Below are 18,863 nucleotides of genomic sequence, written 5' to 3' on the forward strand. Positions count from 1 at the left end.
AAAAAAAAAAAAAAAAAAAAAAAAAAAAAAAAAAACCAAAAAAAAACCAACCTGGATAAGGGATGGAGAAAATAGCTGGATAGCTGAGAAAATACTTGTCCAAGATGGTAAATTTGATTTGGAGGCTCCAAGGTAGAACAAGGTAACATCAAACACTGTCTCCTCTGTATCACTCACCTAGTGCATACTTATTTTTGAGTATCTCTTATTTGCAGTGTGAATTAGATGTGCCGTCTGCCGTAGAGGTGTGTACATGTTGTGTGGGGGGGAGGGGGGCAAATCAGATTCCTGGGCAGAAGGAAATGCCCTCCTGTGTCAGGGTGGTCACCTGGTGAGGCCTTTGAGACTGACTTTTTACGGGTGCTGCAGGAGCATGGAGGGAAGAGACTGTAGAGCATCCAGCTTGTGATTTTCAGGGCAGTTATAAAGCCCTGTTGCCTCACTCTATCTCCACAGCCCAACTACCCTTCATTTCCAATAGAACGAGTATAAATGATCTTTCAAACATCTTCGAATCTATGGTTTTCGATTTTTCTTCAGTACATGTCTGCAGGACGTGACGATGACAAGCCTTGTGGGGAGTCGGTACTTGGACATAACACGCCTCACTCCTTCCATTCCTTCCCTCGCCACTCTTCTCCCCTTCTCTTGGTCCCCTTCTCTTCTGCAGAAGAGCTATCTCCCCATTTCCGGTTATCTTTTATTTTGCCCTTTACTCGTTGGTTTTCTCATGTAAGAGAAACCATTAGTATGTTTTCGTGAAACCCTTTCAAAATAAAAAGATATTTATTGTAGCTAAAGTAACCCAAAAGGATTAATAATGTCAAATTTATTGTATTTCTGATTTTAATAAGAGATGGACAGGAGAAGTCACTTGGTTTGGGCCTTCTTTGTTTTTTTATTTGCTAAGTTTATTGGTACATTTTAGGTATACGTTAAGATCCCATTCATCATTGGGAATTCATACCTATACGTGGTTTATCTTGATTCTTCTTTTTTCCCCTTTCCTCTTCCCTCCCTCTACCCTCCACCCCTATTTATAAAAAATTTGTTGTTTCCATTTTTCCTTCTTTTCTCATTTTTTTCTTTCCCTTCATTCTTCTCCCCTACCCCCCATCCTTCCCCTTTTCTTCCTATTCTACATTATCTGGTATTCATTTACATTATCAGTTTCTCTCACCAGAAAAAGAAAACTATTCAGTATTTACATGTGCGTCCTATTTTTTCAATTAACTTTTGTTTTGTATTGTTTTTTGAGACAGAGTCTCACTATGTAGTTGAGCCCAGGCTGGTCTCGAACTCACAGCAATCCTCCTGCTTAAGCCTCCCAAGTGCTGGGATTACAAGATTGCACCACCATGCCCAGCTTCCAATTAAGAGTACAGCCTCAGTCCACATCATTTAGCTCTAAGTGCCTCTAGTTGGACCTTCTTTAAATACTTCTGTGAATGGTCTGCTAGACTTCGAGGAAAGGGTTATTTCCAACTCTTACAGTATAGTTATGAACACTAGTGACAGGAGCTCCGCAGTATGTAGGGAAAGGGCCAGGAGAGAAAACTATCTGAACTTTCTGGCCAGAAAGTATTAACTCATCCTATAGTTAGGGTGAGATGAGTAGTTTCATTCAAATATAAGGTTGTGCTGCCTTTGGTAAGACTGACTTCTCTTTCTGCCAACACTTCAGCTAAAATAATTGAAGTTGACTCCTGAGGTTTCTTGACCTACTGTACTTCCTCTCTTCCTTCATAGTTTCTGGAATCTTCTCCTCTTTCTTTCGTGAAGTCTTAGAAACTTCTTTTCTTGGCAAGCTTATGGAAATGCCAGAAGAGCTGCTTCAATGTTACCCCCTTTTCATCAGGAAATATAGCGGACCCTCAAGTTTCATCTGGCCTCATTTGCAAACAACTTGGGTTGATTAGGTTAATGAAAGATTCATCTGCCTCTTGTTATTATAGCATGTAGCCAGGTAACCATGCAGACTTCAGCTGTATTGACTTAGTTACAACCATCCTGGAAATGATTGAGTTTGTAAGTGTAGACTCCACTGTATGTTGGAACTACAGACTTTCTAAGTGAATTATGGTATGTCATCACCTTACCACTGATTATCTCTAATCAAGAGAAGGGGGGAGAGAGAGAGAGACATGGCCTTGAATTCATGGTTCTCCTGCCTCAGCCTCCAGAGTACTGGGATTACAGATGGGTGCCTCCTGCCACACTTACATGGTTCTTCATTGCTGGTTTTCACACTATCGAAGAAAAGCAAAAACATGACAGTTAAATGACCGGGTTCTTAAATTACACTGGCTGAGTTCAAGTACTCCAGGCTGGCTGTGTGTCTTTGGGTCTAACAGTACCCTCGCTGTTCCTCGGTATCTTCTCTGCGGAACAGAGATTATGAAGGACACATCTCATAAGGTTCTGCAGAGGGTGACACGATCATGCATGGCACTTAGTAACTCACACACGGCGAGCATCTGTGAGGTGTCAGCCAGCATCACGGATTCCTCTTTTCAATGATTTATCAAGAAATTAAATTAGAAGCTGAGTGTTGCTGCTATGGAAAACAAACTCAATTTTGGGCACGTATTTCAAATTTGTTGGCTGAAAATCACTGTGAATACTTCTGTGGCAATGAAGTCACAGAAACATTTACAATATTAAAAACATGAATGAGTTTGAAATGCAAAAATGTGACAGTAGCCAGGCATGGTGGCTCATGCCTGTAACCCCAGCACTAAGGAGGCTGAGGCAGGAAGATCACTGAGGTACCAAACCAAATAAAACACAACAACAACAAAAGAAACAATAAAGTGAATGGCTTAAATTTCCTTCAGTAGCAAATGATTGTGAAAGATCTCATCCTGTGCCACATCACTTATCTACCAGGTACTGTGCAAATTGTTTTGGTTGGTTTGGTTTTTTGAGACAGGGTCTCACTATGTAGTCCAGGTTGGCCTCGAACTCACAGCGATCCTCCTGCCTCAGCCTCCCAAGTGCTGGGATTATAGGAGTGTGCCACCACACTGTGCCTTTTATCCTTCTGCTGTGATCTGTTTATACTCCCCTGCCCTCAGGTTCATATTTGAAATCCTCACCCCCCAGGTGATGGTATCAGGAAGTGAGGCTCTTGCAAGGTGACTAAGCCATGGAAGAACAGCCCTTATCAGATTAGTGCCTATAGAAAGCAGACCCAAGAGAGCTCCCACACCCTTTCTACATTACTGAGCATGGGCCAAGAGGGCTCTCTCCCTGAGCCAGGAAAAGGTCCTCACCAGACACCAAACCTGCCTTAGTTTTGGACTTCCCAACCTCTAAAACTGTCAGAAATAAATTTAAATTTGTGAGCTACCCAGTTTAAGACCTCATGTGAATTTAGTTGGAGATGCTATCTAGAAAGATAATTTCAAAGACTATTAAAATCTGCCTTTAAAATTTTGAGACATAATTCTGTACTGAGTGGGAAATGCCTACTCTAGTAAACTATAAGACCCTTGCCTATTTCAATTCTTAACTCTCCTCAGGGCTCTCAAAGAAATAATTTTCCAAGACTTCCTTCCTGATCAGCAAGGCAGAAGTGATTGGTTCGCTCTTATTTACATCCTGCCTTAGTAATAAGAGTTTTAAATCAGCTTTTAATGCATTTTAAAATGTAAGAAACTTTATATTTAAAATTATATTCTAGCCGTGGATTTAGCTCTGTGGTGTTGCTACCAGCCCTGCAAGCCCAAGGTCCTGAATTCTATCCCCTGTACAAAAAAAAGAAAAAAATAAAATTATATTCTAAGGTTTGAGCCAAACATCACTTTTCAGTAGGCTCACAAGTGGGTAGAGTTAGACTGATAAAAAGAGCACCTAGGGGCCAGGGATTTAGCTCAATGGCACCACACCTGCCTTGCAAGTACAGGGTCCTAAGGTGATCATCCCCAGTACCAAAAAAGAGAACCTAAGTCTTGTCTGTTGCTAAATGGTACAACCTATTGGTAAAACTGGGTGAGATGGAGCAAAATTATATATCATCTACCCTGGTCCAGCAATTCCACTTAAAAAAAAAGTCCTCAAGACACAAAATGGAAAATGCACAGGACTATTAATTGCAGCATTATTTGTAAAAATCACAACTGAAGCAATCCAAATGTCCAGCAGCAGAATACTGCAGAATGCTGTGGTATATACACACAATAAAGTCCTGTTCAACTCTATAAAGGATAAAAAGTGATCTACATATAATAACATGGAATAATCTCCAGAACATATTAAGTGAAAAAGTTTTTTTAAAATGTTCCTGTAGTACACTATATTTTCTGTGATGAAATAAGAAAAGAGGTATCTTTGTTTTTCATTTTTTAATTTTTACTTATTTATTTTGGTACTGGGGATCAAACTCGGGACCTTTGGCTGGCAAGGCAGGCGGCAGAACCACTGAGCTAAATCCCTGGCCCTCATTTTTTAAATGAATAGGACCTCTCATAAAAAGAATTACTTGTAGAAGAATAAACGGAGTGGAAGAGAAGAAAATAAAAAATTCCCATAAATGCATCGTCTATAGTTTCTGTCAATTATCTTATAAAATTTAAAAATGAAATCAAATTTTAAAATACCCTTGAAAACTGATACCTGTATTAAAATAACCTAACTACTGGACTGGAATATAGCTTGGCAGTAGTTTGCCTAGCATGTGTGCTTGGGTTTGATTGCCATCACTCAGATTAACAATAATAACCTAACTGTTCACCATTGACTTCATTTGATTCTAAAGCCAATGGTCTTATTATTATTATTTTATTTGTTTATTTTGGTACCAGAGATCAAACTCCTAACTTTGCACTTTGGAGGCAGGCGCAGTGCCACTGAGCTAAATTCCCAGCTGAGGTTTTATTATTTATAGCTATATCAGTATTGTTTTGAAACTATAAAAATGTTGTAAGATAACACAAATACATAATTATTTTCATGTCAGTACACCAAAATTTTCACACCTAGACTCAAAATTTTAATATATCCCATTTTCTCTTAAAATTAAAAAGGGCATTTCTTGATTCTTTCTATTGTATAAGCCTTGTATAGATTTTGACTCAAAGCAACCAATGGTAACAAATATTATTTTTGAGAAAATTAGGGACGTTTTAATAAAGACTGGGTACTAAATATCACAAAAGTATTAAAGTTTCAAGTATTCTATCAGTGTGGCTTATACTTTCGTTTTGTTTTGTTTGTTGTTGTTCTGAGAGAGTCTTGCCATGTAGCCCAGGCTGGCCTTGAACCTAGGATCGTTTTGTCTCAGCCCCCCAAGTGCTGGAATTACAGGCACACATGTAGTACCAACATGTCTCACTCTAGAATAATTTTGGATACATTTTTAAGTGATTTTTTTTATCATCTAGAGATACAGCCTCAGTTACTTACTGGCCATGTCATATGCTGTCTGGGATTCTCTTTAAAATGCCCAGCAGAAATATTAAAAAAAAAAACAAAACACCCAGGGTAAATAAACAGATGGGGTTGATAAAATGTGGTTAATAGTTAAAGCTGGGTGATGCGCACTGAAGGACTCAATTCTATTAAAAAGAAAAAGAAACAAAAAGGCTGGAAGCTATACCAAATCTCACTTGAGCTATTTTAGTACTATCTCATCATAGCTTACAATTTTACTCTTGAATTCTGGCTTGGCACTAGAAGGGCTTTTTGCATTCCGTTGAGTTCGTTGCAGACTCCTACGATCCATCCATCACACTCTATTTCTGCCCCATGACTGCCCCACACAAGAGAACCATCTAGTAACTTTATGAAAGAATCCAAGAGACACAGATGAAGCTCTGTCAAAATAGCACATCATTCTTTTTGCCCTTCCTGGGTGGGGTGGTGGGAGAAGCACTCTGAAGCTTCTTTTTCCATCTCAAGTGGGATTGCAGCATGCGGCTTATATCACTCCTTTTCACCCTTCTTCCTGTCTGCCACATACTAAGCTCTCACTAAATGTCTGCTGACAGATCTTACAATAATTTCTGGGTGATGTACAGGCTCTCCTGGAATACAACATTAGAACTTAGAAAAGCATTGACTTAGCAAAGGAAACCCTCCCCCCAATACTGGGAATCAAACTCAGGACCTTATACTTATGAGGCAGGCATGGTGCCACTGAGCTAAATCCCCAGCCCAGGAAATCTTAATTTTAATAAGTAGCTCACTTTAAATACTTAGCATATATCTAAGTTCCAATTTCAACTCCAGGAGTTGCCCTCCTCATCAGGAATGCAGCTGGCATTCCAATCAGGAAATCATACTGTGGGATCCCCAAGTACTTCTATCACTGATAATCGACTGGCGGCTAAGAGTTTGTTAATAATGCATATTAAATGCCAGGACTATGTATTGGAGAAGCAGCTCACAGACTAACATAGTATCAGAATTTGCTCTTACTTGTGAAATTAATTAGACCCATTCAGGTGTATGACTTACACCTTCCTTTAAAGACTGCGCCTGGGTCTCCATTACCTGTTTTTATTCCTTTCTTCAGTATTGCTGGTTCCTTGATACCAACCATAAAAGTAAGGAAATCTTTTGGGAGACTGCTTTTGTCTGCCAGAAATAAATCTCCCGTAGAAGGATGGTTAGAGAATCTGAAAGGACAGCAAGTTAGGACTGCACTGAGGTTAAGAACAGCTCTTGTGCCTGTTTTGCTCCGTAAGTGTCAATGTGAAAGCTGGCAAGGCGGATGTCAGCGAGCGGTGGCCCTCACCCATCTCGAATTTGAGGCTGCTGAGTGTCTACGAGAAAGAACCCGAGTGAGAAGGACACACTTAGCATGGTGCAGTTTACAGTGATCCTCACAGGGTACACGTTCGAAATTTTAAATTTTATTTTAAACATGTCACATTAAATGAAATTCAACCATAATCATTACAGAGCATAACCACAATAATATATACACACAAAAAAAACTTAAAATAAAATACAAAAGAATAGTATTTTCAACAAGTTAAATGCCATTTTACTGTGTAAACAAAAGTAAAATAAAACCCTGATGCTAAAAAGGTACATATTCAGAGGTAAAATATAGATACAAAAACATTTAAACATCAACATTACTCACTAGATCACATTCTCTGCAAGAGTACAAATATTAGTACTCTACATCTACAAAATTTCAGAATCCTGTTAAAATCAAAACCATCTCTGGTTCATGATACAGCACAATTCATAAGGCAAAAATATAGGCATTATCATCCAGTTCTTTAATTTCACTTGTATTTTAAGGCAAACTTGGAACTTTTTGCTTAGTATTTTAAAATAAATGGGACCTTACACATGATAACATGACAAGAATTAACAATAAATTATCTCTAAATATGTAGGCTAAAAAAGACATGGATAACAATTTTTCTCTCTGCAGAGATGTAAACTGGATGTTTATTTGACTCCATATTCACACTAAGAAAATTTGTAAACCTATAATATTGAAAGCATGTTGTATTTATTGTATTTCTCAGTCTTCCCCAATGTGTATCAACACTGAATCAATATATTGTAATATATTTCCAGCCACGGAATTGTTGTCTAATTAAACCATGTCTAAATTGCCGTTCACAAAGTGGGGAAAAAAGTTAAGAAGAACTGGATGTTAATTTGACATGTGACATAACTTTTTAACTTTCTGACTACAGAGGTTATGAGGTTATCACAAGTTTCTTGAACTTGAAGCAATAAGTTTATTGTAGAGTCTGATTTTCCTGAAAATAAGCACTTAGGTGACAATACTAGGAATCCAACACCAAAACCAAAAACAAACACAGCATGATATATGTATGTTTCCCTCAGTGTCAGCCACAGGCTTGATACTCCAGGATTTAGCTGGTTTTTGCCCTGTACATTTGTTTTTCTTCTAGAAAATACACTATTCAATTTGAGGAGATGTGGAATTCTATAAGCACTAAATTTTTCAAAATTTTTTTATGTCATTAAAATTTACTTGAATACTAAATAATTGTTTAGATGTAAACTATGTCTCTACTCACTTTCTATGCTGGAAATAAGGAATTAGATCCATACTTTACCATAGTTGCTACTGGGGTACAGAATTCCTCCATTGTATTTTATTCTTGAGTGAAAGGAGTGTATATATTTCTATTTCTAGCCACCACAGGATCTGATATAGTAGCTCATATGTATAGTTGGCCATCCATAGGCATCAAACTATCAAAATGCATTTCAAAACCTTCCTATCACGTGATACTACTTCCTATCATTTAATATTCATTTATATTTAAAACAATCATGACCCGAGTTCAATCCCCGGTACCAAAAAAATAAAATAAAATAAAACAATCTTAGCAATAACAAACGGAACTTGTAAATATCCTTCAGGTTATATTAAAAATCAGTTAAACTAATATTAAATAGCTAAACATTCCTAACAGATTATGTCTTTATAACATAATTATAGGAGGTAATTATCTTGCAATTGATTTAATTTCTATTTCTCTTACTATTATTTTCCAAAATATTTCAGGGCAATTTAAAATAGCATTCTTATCCTTGACTGAATATGTACAATCATTTCTAATACCATTAAACCTGGGGATTAATAGTATTTAGATCCTTTTAAATTAAGAATCATGTGGCTTTAAATTCACAATTTGTCAGCAAAATCTTCCAAATGAAATTCTCACAAGTGTGTCAGAGAAGGATCTATAATAAACCTATCACCTGTCAGGTCATATTGGCAGGTTAGGCTGTTATAAACAGTACAACAGCAATCCTATGACAAATATGTTTCTAAATTTTAAATGTTTTTTTTTTCCTTTAACCTTCACAGGTCTTCATAATTTTTTCACCGGTACATAGCTCCTACTATTGCCCAAGATATTTAACATTTAATTTTCACCAAGATGAGAATTAGATTTTTAAAAAACAATCATCGATACATACTTTCGATAGAATTTGCCAAATGATTATATATTTTATACTAATTTGATAGTGGAAACAACATGAGTAGAACATCATATAACACAGATGTGTTTACAAGTAAAATAATTTTCTACAGTCTTTCAAATTCCTATCTTTTGGGAGAAGGGGATTAAAGATAGTATAAGATGTATTTAATAATTGTGTTATGGTGTCTATCCAGATGCCCCCTCCCAAAGCCTACTGTTCTCCTAGGTAAGGCTTTTGGGAGGTGATCGGATCATAGGGGCTTAATATTCATGAGTTCATTGCTGAGTTTACAGCTGTGATGTTGCCAGGTGAAGCCTGATTAGAGATGGGTCACTGGGGGAGTGGCCTGTAAGGACCTATCTCCTTCCCTCCTCCCTAGATCCCTCTCAGCTTCCCACCATGCCAGCCAGGAGTTAGAGCTCTTCTCTGCCATTGGAGCCCGCTGATTGGAGGGAAACCTCTACAGACTGTGAGTCCCTCTCTTAAATTGCGGGTAGTGAGTATTTTGCCCCAGCAACAACAAAAGTGACTAAGACACTTTGACTGATATAAACATAGAAACAGTTGGGGATTTAAAACAAGCATTGTACGTGGTGGAATCTATTTTAAATTGCTTTTCTTTAAGGTTTAGGCCAACCACAGTAGTGCACCTTATTTCTATTCAACAGATTTATTCAAATCAATGAAAAAGTTATTGCTATATATTATTATGTTATTCAAACAAGCAACATAGAAATACTCAGGTGACTTTATTAGTAGCTCCTGTTGAGTTCTAAATTAGAAGAGACTAAAAATCACTTGCAAAGTTTTACAATCTGTGCAAATATCTGTAAAGCATGATACTACTTTTATGACGAAAGATGATTTTATACAATTTCATTGTATATACTCAACTCTACAACTGGTAATTTATGGAAGAACAAGGAAAACTTCAAATTGGCTGGCTATAATTTTCAAGAAATAACATGTCAACAACTGAACCTATAGTTTATAATTACAAATGGCTTCTTAACAATAGTTTTGAATATTATGGCACTTAATGCAATATGAATTTTTCTTAGGAAAAACTATACACTGGTCTCACAGAGGATATATAAAGTGATAGTGGGAGGGGGAAAAATGAAATGAAAACAAAATGACTATAGTACCAAAACCACAAACACAAATACCAGTATCATTGTAAAATGCAAGCTAATGTGTTTGAGACTAAGAGACAGCCACTAATACATGCGAAACTAAAATAAGTTAACCATTTCTTTTAAATAAGCTGTTGCTGGGTAGAGCAAACAATTTTGTTTTAAAAGATTCCTTTTTTAATAAAAGCAGAATCGAATTTTGAATCATTAATCAAGTAAACATCGAGTTCTAGTTTTCCTCAATAATATTAAAATATTCAGTTACCTAAGAAATATACAAAGTAATGCATAACTGTTAAGTGCCTTATATTTAATGCATATATTTGTTTTTAAGGACATGTAATATCTAGCACAAGAAGAAAGATAAAAGTGTATCTTTCTTTAAACCACTATTCAGGAACCATGAAAAGCATAACATAGACCATTTAGATGGTTTTTGGGTGTTAATATTGGTGCACTCACTAACATTATAAGCACGAGTGAATCAAGCCAGTAAAAATGACAGACTTATCAAAATATGTCATGCATATCTTAAACATCCAAAAGAACATTGGTTATAATCTTGTTATAGATCCTACAGTTAGCACCATTTTTAAATCTGAACACTTTGAAAAAGCAAAGATCTTAAAGCTAAAATTATTATGAGGATATATGAAAAAAATCAATGTGCATTAAAGTACTAAACACTTTGAATATTTACATCAACACTGGGAAGCCTGCTGTACTACTAAGAAAAAACTGAAGTAACTGACATGATTAACTCCTTTTATCCATAATTACCATGGCATAGATGAGTAACTCAATCTATGCAGCATTAGCCTGCCCATATATATAAAAGGCATAAATAGTAAATAGCTGACTTCTTAAAATAGGGCCCCAAATATGATAATCAAAGCAACTGTCTTGCAGACTTATTATACCACCAGTCCTAAAACTATTCAGCAGGAAGAGTACACAGATGACTCACTAGGGCACGTTATTTACAATCTTTAGAAGTACCAAAAGTAAAAGCAGCCCTTTGTTTTAAGAAATGTAAAGCATATGAATTTATATTTGACAAGCAGTATAAGCAATCTGTCCAGTCATTCAATATACTTCATAGTTCTAAAGCTTCTCTCATCCTAGTAAATCATAATACATGTCAAGGAGGGAGAGCTCAAATCAAAAGAAGAAAAGCAGCAAGGTTTTGTCCACATGTACATTTAAGAACTATTGCAGTCTTGGTGGGAAAAGTGCACAATTCAATTGGTAAGGTCTTTTTTATTATTATTATTATGGATTTACTGCATAATGAAGAGCAACCAAAACTACTTGTTAATTCAAAGTACCCTACGAACTGTGAGTCTTCATGCCACCTGAAGATACAAAAAAGCAATGCAGCTTTTAGAAAACCAAGCATCCTTTCATGGGTCACAAGTTTCACCACCATGCTATTTTCAAGAATCCACACTTGTCAAAGTGCAGTCAATCCAAAATTGCAGCGACAATAGATCATGCCTGCTGAATCCAGCCATGTGTCTGAGATTGGGTCATACTTCTGCACTGCGTTCAGATAGGAAGACCCTGAGTGACCACCAACCACATACAGATAGTTATCAATTACTGCAGCACCGACTCCTAAGAAAGGTGAATGAAAAGAAACATGGCAACCGTGAAGTAGGTGCTTTGCTCACTAAAAACAAATGAGGTTGTATTTTAAAGTTTTTTTAAAATACATTAAAACAATTGTAATTATACAAGCAATACAGCAATATGTACTTAATGGAAAAAGGACTCAATATTAAAGTAAGAGTTGAAGTCTTCCTTTACCTCTGCTCTCCCATCCTATTTTCCCTCTCACTTTACTCCAGAAAAGTTTTATTTTTTCAAAATAGAAATTTATTTTTAATTGTACATAGTCATAGGTACAGTGTGATATTACAATCCATGTATACAATGAATAATGATCAGATCAGGATAACTGGAGGGAAAGTGTATTTCTAGCCAGGTATGGTGGCACATGTCTATAATCCCAGCACTTACAAGGCTGAGGCAGGAGGATAGCTGCAAGTTTGAGACCAGCCTGGGCTACATAGTAAGTTCAAGGCCAGCCTGAACTACATAGTGAGACCCTGTCTCCAAAAAAAAAAAAAAAAAAAAAAAAAAAAAAAAAAAAAAAAAAAAAAACCACCCAATATAGTGTATTTTCATATGCTTTATAATCGATTTATACTTATATGTTTTTCTAGAAATTGTTTCATCAGGTTTTCCAATATACTGACATATAATTTATGCTTTTAAAATATCCTTTAGATATTATCACATATAGTTCTAAAAAAGAACAGACCTACTCATATTTTTAGAGTTCTCATTGCTTTTATGGCTTTCTTTATCAAGAATATCTAAGAAACTAATTGTAGTAAACACTTAAATGGTTCATTCCATTTTGTCCTTTTAATTTCCTTTGAATATTTATGTATCAAGACTTTCTTCAATCATCAATATAAAGAATACCCCTGGGACAAACACTTTACCTTTAAAGTATACCCCCAGCAAGGAATACTTCTAAAGCATTTCCATCAGTAACTTAAAACGTGTATTATAAAATGTGACTTGAATTTGGATACAAAAGTAACAATTTCTTCTTATACTCAACAGCATACTTGTTTTTTCTCTAGCTATCTTGAAATCCCACCCTTTTTGATCAACTATTCCCACTTGGAGATAGAACATGTGAAAGTGAATATATGGATTACTGATGTACAAAATAGAACAATCTATGTGAGAGAGGAAGAAACACAAAATGACATGTTATAATGCACAAAAAGCTTATAGTAAGATAGACTATTATCAGCATTTCCCAAAATGTGTTCAAATTTGAGAAAAGATAATATACACCCTGATATATTAAAAGCACAAAAAAGAAGTCTATACAATCTTGTCTAGCTAGTTATCTTTCAAGTTTACTACAAAAAGTTTTTCTCAAACTGGCTTTCCATATGCTGAAGATTGAAACTAGACCCATATTTTTCACCATGCACTAAACTAAAATCAAAATGGATCAAAGATCTAAACATTAAAACAGAAACACTAAATTTGCTGGAAGAGAAGAGGTAGAATGATTGAAGACATAGGAGTAGGCAAAGACTTTAAGGACAAAACCCAGGCTGCATGGGAAATACTATAAAGAATCAAAAACTGGGGCCTTATTTTATTAAAAGCTTTTCTGCGCAGCAAGAAAAACCACCAACAGAGTGAAGAGACAACCCACAAAAAGGGGAAATATTTTTACCAGCTATTCAGATAAAGGACTATTACTCAGAATATATAAAGAACTCAAAATGATCAGACCTCCCAAATTTAAAGACCCAATGCAAAAATGGGCATCTGAAATAAAAAGACATTTCTCAGATAAGAATTAGAAATAGCACATAAATATATGAAAAAAATGTTCAACATCATGGTTATTCAAGAGAAGCACGGGCCGGGGAATTAGCTCAGTGGTTCTGGCACCTGCCTCGCAAGCACAAGGACCTGAGTTTGATCCCTGGTACCAAAAAAAAAAAAAAAGAGAGAGAGAGAGACACGCAAATGAAGACAACACTCCAGAAAGAATGCCTGCTATCAAAAAATCAATCAATAACAAATGTCAGCAGGGCTATAGGAAGAAAGGAACCCTTCTCTACTGCTGGTGGGAGCAGAGGCTGGTACAACGACTGTGGAAATCAGTGGAGAGACTTCTCAAAAGACTAAAACTAGTGGTTCCATTTGACCCTGCTATACCTCTTGTTGGACTCTTCCCGAAAGAATTAAAAGCATCCTACCACAGCGTAATATGCACACCCATGTTTATAGCAGCACAATTTGTAATAGCTAGATGTTGGAAACAGCCCAATTGCCCATCAACTGACGAGTGGATAAAGATTTTTTTTTTTTAAATACAACTCTTCTTCAAACAAGAACGAGCTACAGACAGTTATAGCTAAATGGATGGACCTTGAGACCATACTCTCAAGTGAAATAAATCAGACTCACATGTTTAAACACCACATTATTTCTCCAGTGTGAGAAAAATGAATGTGGAAATAAGGACTGAGATGTATAATGGATGTTGGGAAGAAAGTGTTCAAATGGGAAGGAGAACAAAGGAAGAAGGAGGAAAAAAAGGAAAGAAGGGCCAAGAAAAAAAAAAGTGAAAATGGGAAAAAATAAAAAAAAGTTTTTTCTGGACAAGTTATACCCTTACTGCTATATTACAAGGAATTACTATAGAGTTACCAAGAGTATTACTATAGAAAACACTGCCTACATGTTTAGAAATTAGGAAGTTGTTATTACCTGTTCTGGGCTCTTTCATTGGTCTGCACACAGTCCACTGATTTTGATGAGGGTCGTATCGTTCAATGCTTGACAAATGTGAGACACCATTATGTCCACCCACGACAAAAATAAAGCCTAGCATAACACCCACACCAAAGTGAATCCTTTTATCTGCCATGGATGCAACCATCTCCCAGGAGTCCTTACTGGGATCATAACGCTCCACACTGTAAAAATTCACATGAAAAAGAATTAGTTTATAGATGCTTTGTGTCACTCTTCCTGCCAAAGCAAAATGAAAAGCTACCATGAAAAAATGCAAACAGACATAAAATAAGTCATTTATTCCAAACTGCTTAGATTTGGGGCCAGAGACGTAGCTCAGTGGTGCCGCACCTGCCTGGCAAGCGCAAGGTCCTGAGTTCAATCTCCAGTCCTGTCAATTTCTTAGATTTTATTGATGAGATTGCAGGGATAAAGTTTACCTTGTGGACAGAGCCTAATAATAGCCATAGGCTATTCCATTGTACAGCTTTTCCTTGGTATACACAGGATTGGTTCCAGGACCTAGTAGATGTTCGAGTCCCTCACATAAAATGGTGCAGTATTTATATATAACCACCTATATACTTTAAAGCATCTCTTGATGACTTATATCTAATACAATGTAAATGATGCACAAATAACTGTTATATTGTTTGGGAAGCAATGACAAGGATAAAAAGTCTACATGTGCAATATGTGTGCAGTTATTTTTCTCAAAATTTTTTTGATCCGAAGTTTGATGAACTTACAGATGCTGATCCTACAGATATAGAGAGCTAGCTGCATTATATGAGCAACAAGGCATATTAAGGGCACAGGACTTGGGAGTCAGAAGACCTGGGATTAAATACTAATCTAGGGCCTGGGATTTAGCTCAGTGGTGCCGCCACCTGCCTCACAAGCTCAAGGTCCTGAGTTTGATCCCCAGTACTAAATAAATAAATACTAACGATACTAATAATACTAATAATAAATACTAAGCATAGTACAGCTAGACTAGCCTTACCACTTTGGATCTGGGTAATCCTAAATAAGTTATTTCTTCACCTGCAAAAACGGAACTAGTGCAGACTCAAAGGATTCATGTAAGAATAAAGCCAAACAGGTATTGCAGGTGCAAGTACTGTGGAAGCTACAACTGAATATCGATTTTTTAAAAAGAATACTAAGGATACACAGATTTTTTTTTAAAAAAAGGGAACAGAAAGGACAATTTTTTTTTTCCTGCAGAAAAATCCATGTCTTTAAACCCAAAGTAATCACTTCAGGTTCCATAACACAAACCAGCTGTTCATAATAATCCCAGAATGACTGAGGAGAACTCAGGGATTTAAGTCAAGTGTGCAGTCCAGAAAACCTGTACTATTTCCAAGCTGCTTTATGGAATTACAAATTTACTCGGACTTAAAAAAAAAACCCTTTAAGTCTGTAGTTCATTCTGAAGGATCACAGAGGCACAAAGGTAAGCTTGTTGAGTTTGTTCTAGTTCTGACCTAACTTCTTGAAAAAGGCTTAAGCATTTGAGAGCTTATATCATCATATGGACATCCTAACAGAGACTAGATAATAAGTGTTCTCAAAAGACACCAGGATAAAACTATTAGACCAAAATGACTGGATAAGAAGAGTTCATAAGTTGTAGCAAAACCTTAAACTTAAAAAACATTCTCTCAAAATTAAGATACTTAATCTTTCACCTTAGAAATTCTTGCCAAAAGCTTTTGAACGCTTTGGCAAATCCATGTTTAAGCCCCAAATCCTTTTCCTTTGACTGTGGAGCAAAAAACGGGAAACAGTTTAGCACAGCCAGAAACAAAAATTTATAGATGAAATGCAGTTTCTCTGCACTCTTAAACCACAACATCTCTTCATTGCAACACTCACAATCAATAAAACACAGGCCATTTCAATTAATATTAGACCTAAATTCTTTAATATATGCGTGGCCAAAATGAGTACTAGAGCTAAACTCTTTAGAACATCCATTTTCACAAATATTCGAATTGTGATTAATATTTCATATACGGTTAATTTATATTTTTTTCTGATCTATATTTCTCCTTTTTTTTCTTTGTTTTTTTGAGACAGGCTATCACTATGTAGTTGAGACTGACCCGGAACTCACTATGTAGCCCAGGCTGGTCTCAAACTTGCACCGATCCTCCTGCCTCAGCCTCCCGAGTGCTGGGATTGCAGGCATGCATCACCATGTCCAGCTATATTTCTCCTTATTCAAAGACTATACTATAAAATACTGAAATCTCCAATTCAGATTTTAACATACCCCAGACACATGATGATACATGTATGAAAATCCAGAAAAGGGATGCTGGGGATATGGCTCAGGGGTAGAGCACGTCCTCGCATGCACAAAGCCCTGGGTTCGATCCCCAGTACTGTGAAAAAAAAAAAATCCAGAAAGGATATATGTTTAAAACTTTGTGATGTATCATGAGATTGTATTGGCATGTAGGAGTTACATGTCCACTTTATTACGTAACGCAATAAAAGACCACACACATGCATAAACACACCCCGGATGACATGCAAAGTTATCTAAATCTCATTTTTAGGTTTCTGAGTTTCCAAATATAGCCTATTAATACTGAATAAATGAAAACTTTAATAAGAGATGCTTGAATCTTAGGTTTGTATTAATTTCCCATATAAACAAATTTCCTTAAGGAACAGATTAAATTCTCAAATGCCTGTCAGTATTACTTAAAAATATAATGAAGGGGCCAGAGATTTAGCTCAGTGGCACTGTACCTGCCTCACAAGCACAAGGTCCTGAGTTTGATTCCCAGTGCCAAAAAAAAAAGGTAACAAAGGAAGTTCATTCCTACATACAATTTGTTTAAAACTCAGAAGTCATTGTTAATATGCTTTTTTTAAAAAAAATCTGCAAACATAAGCAATTTGATTATTAAGTTAAATACCTGTTCATGTGAGCAGGACCATACCCTCCAATGGCATATATCATCCCATCCAACACAGCCGCAGCAAAGCAACTTCTTGTTGTAGTCATTGGTGCCACTGGTTGCCATTTTCTTATTTTGGGAATATATTTCTCTACAGATTGTAAATAAGATTGTCCATCATATCCACCTAAAGCATAAAGTTCTCCTGCAAGTACTACTACTCCGAGGGTACTTCGGCTCTCATTCATTCTCTCTAGAGAAGTCCAGATATTTGTATCAGGATTCCAGCATTCTACTGAATTTTCATGTTTTCTGATAGTGTCACCAGGACGCACGTTAGTTTCAATACCACCTATAACATATACTTTTTGGTCTAAAACACATATTCCAAATTCATAGCGTGGAATGTTTAGGGGTGCCAAACCAATCCAAGAGTCATTCTGAGGAAAGTACATCTCCACACTAAAGAATAAGCAGAAAAAAATTACATTTTAAAAACAAAATGGCCCATAAATAAAAATATGTTTAAGCCCATTAAAAATCAGGAACATGCAAATTAAAGTCACAATAAATTATGACATATGTTCCAGATTGGAAAAATTGTCAAGTCAGGTAATAACAACCTTGGCATGAATGTGGGAGCAAGGAATGCACATTCTACGGTGAGAGTGTAAACTAGTATACAACCTGAAAAGTAATTTCACATTATTTAATGAAGTTGAAGATACACAGATGCCTTCACTGAGCATTTCTTATGTGTCTATCAAATGTTTATTGTAGCAAGTTTTACACTAGGAGCACAACACAATAATTCATCAAAAGAAGAATGGTTAAATAAGGTAGGGCATTTCTGTCCCATGACTAATTACATTCTTAGATATGTACCTGAGAGAAATGTGTACATTTGTATAAGTACAAGAATGTTCATAGTAGCATTACTTGTAATATTCAAAAACTGGAGGCAATCTAAATGTTCATTGACCATAAAATGGATAAAGTGGGGTGATCATAAAAGGGAATACTGTCAGGATCGAAAGTGAACAAAGCATCGGGGTGAATCTTACACATATAATGCGTAATATATAACAGATATCTAACTCCAAAGAATATCTTTTGTATAATTCAGTTGATATCAAGTTCAAAAACATGAAAAACTAATCTCTGGATTACAGGAGTAGATTGTGATTATCTTTGGGATGGAACAGGAAGGGCACAAGATAGACTTCTAGGTGCTGGTCGGTTTGATTTTTTTTCAGTACTGGGGATTGAACCCAGGGGCTTTGCACTGAGCTTTTTGTATTTTTCATTTTGAGACAAGCGATCACTAAATCATTAAGTTGCCCAGGCTAGACCTGAACCTATGATACTCCTGCCTCAGCCTCCCAGAGTGCTGTAATTGTAGGTGTGCACCACCATGTCCAGCCAGGTCATGTTCTGCTCCCTTTATGACAATTCAGTGAGTTGTACACGTGGGATTTGTATACTTTCTCACAGATAAATTTTACAAACTTGCTGTTCTAATATATAT

At 36.2% G+C, this 18,863-nt stretch overlaps 2 protein-coding genes across 3 annotated transcripts in view; one reads left to right on the forward strand and one right to left on the reverse strand.

Annotated features, from left to right (window-relative positions):
• Positions 1-13,078, forward strand: part of CUNH14orf28 (chromosome unknown C14orf28 homolog) — a 23,262-nt gene extending 10,184 nt beyond the window's left edge. The window contains exon 4 of the mRNA XM_033765157.1: positions 12,728-13,078. Within this exon, the coding sequence (XP_033621048.1) occupies positions 12,728-12,866 (139 nt within the window). The 3' untranslated portion in view covers positions 12,867-13,078. The remainder of the gene's footprint in view (positions 1-12,727) is intronic.
• Klhl28 (kelch like family member 28) overlaps positions 6,848-18,863 on the reverse strand; it is a 37,284-nt gene continuing 25,268 nt past the window's right edge. For both annotated transcript variants that reach the window (XM_010632620.3, XM_010632619.3), the window contains 3 exons: positions 17,354-17,797; positions 14,388-14,596; positions 6,848-11,687 (listed from right to left, as the gene is read on the reverse strand). In XM_010632620.3, the coding sequence (XP_010630922.1) occupies positions 11,524-11,687; positions 14,388-14,596; positions 17,354-17,797 (817 nt within the window). In that variant the 3' untranslated portion in view covers positions 6,848-11,523. The remainder of the gene's footprint in view (positions 11,688-14,387; positions 14,597-17,353; positions 17,798-18,863) is intronic.

The sequence above is a fragment of the Fukomys damarensis genome, unplaced genomic scaffold, assembly GCF_012274545.1.
Source record: "Fukomys damarensis isolate Sample0158 unplaced genomic scaffold, DMR_v1.0_HiC HiC_scaffold_17, whole genome shotgun sequence".
Taxonomy (NCBI): domain Eukaryota; kingdom Metazoa; phylum Chordata; class Mammalia; order Rodentia; family Bathyergidae; genus Fukomys; species Fukomys damarensis.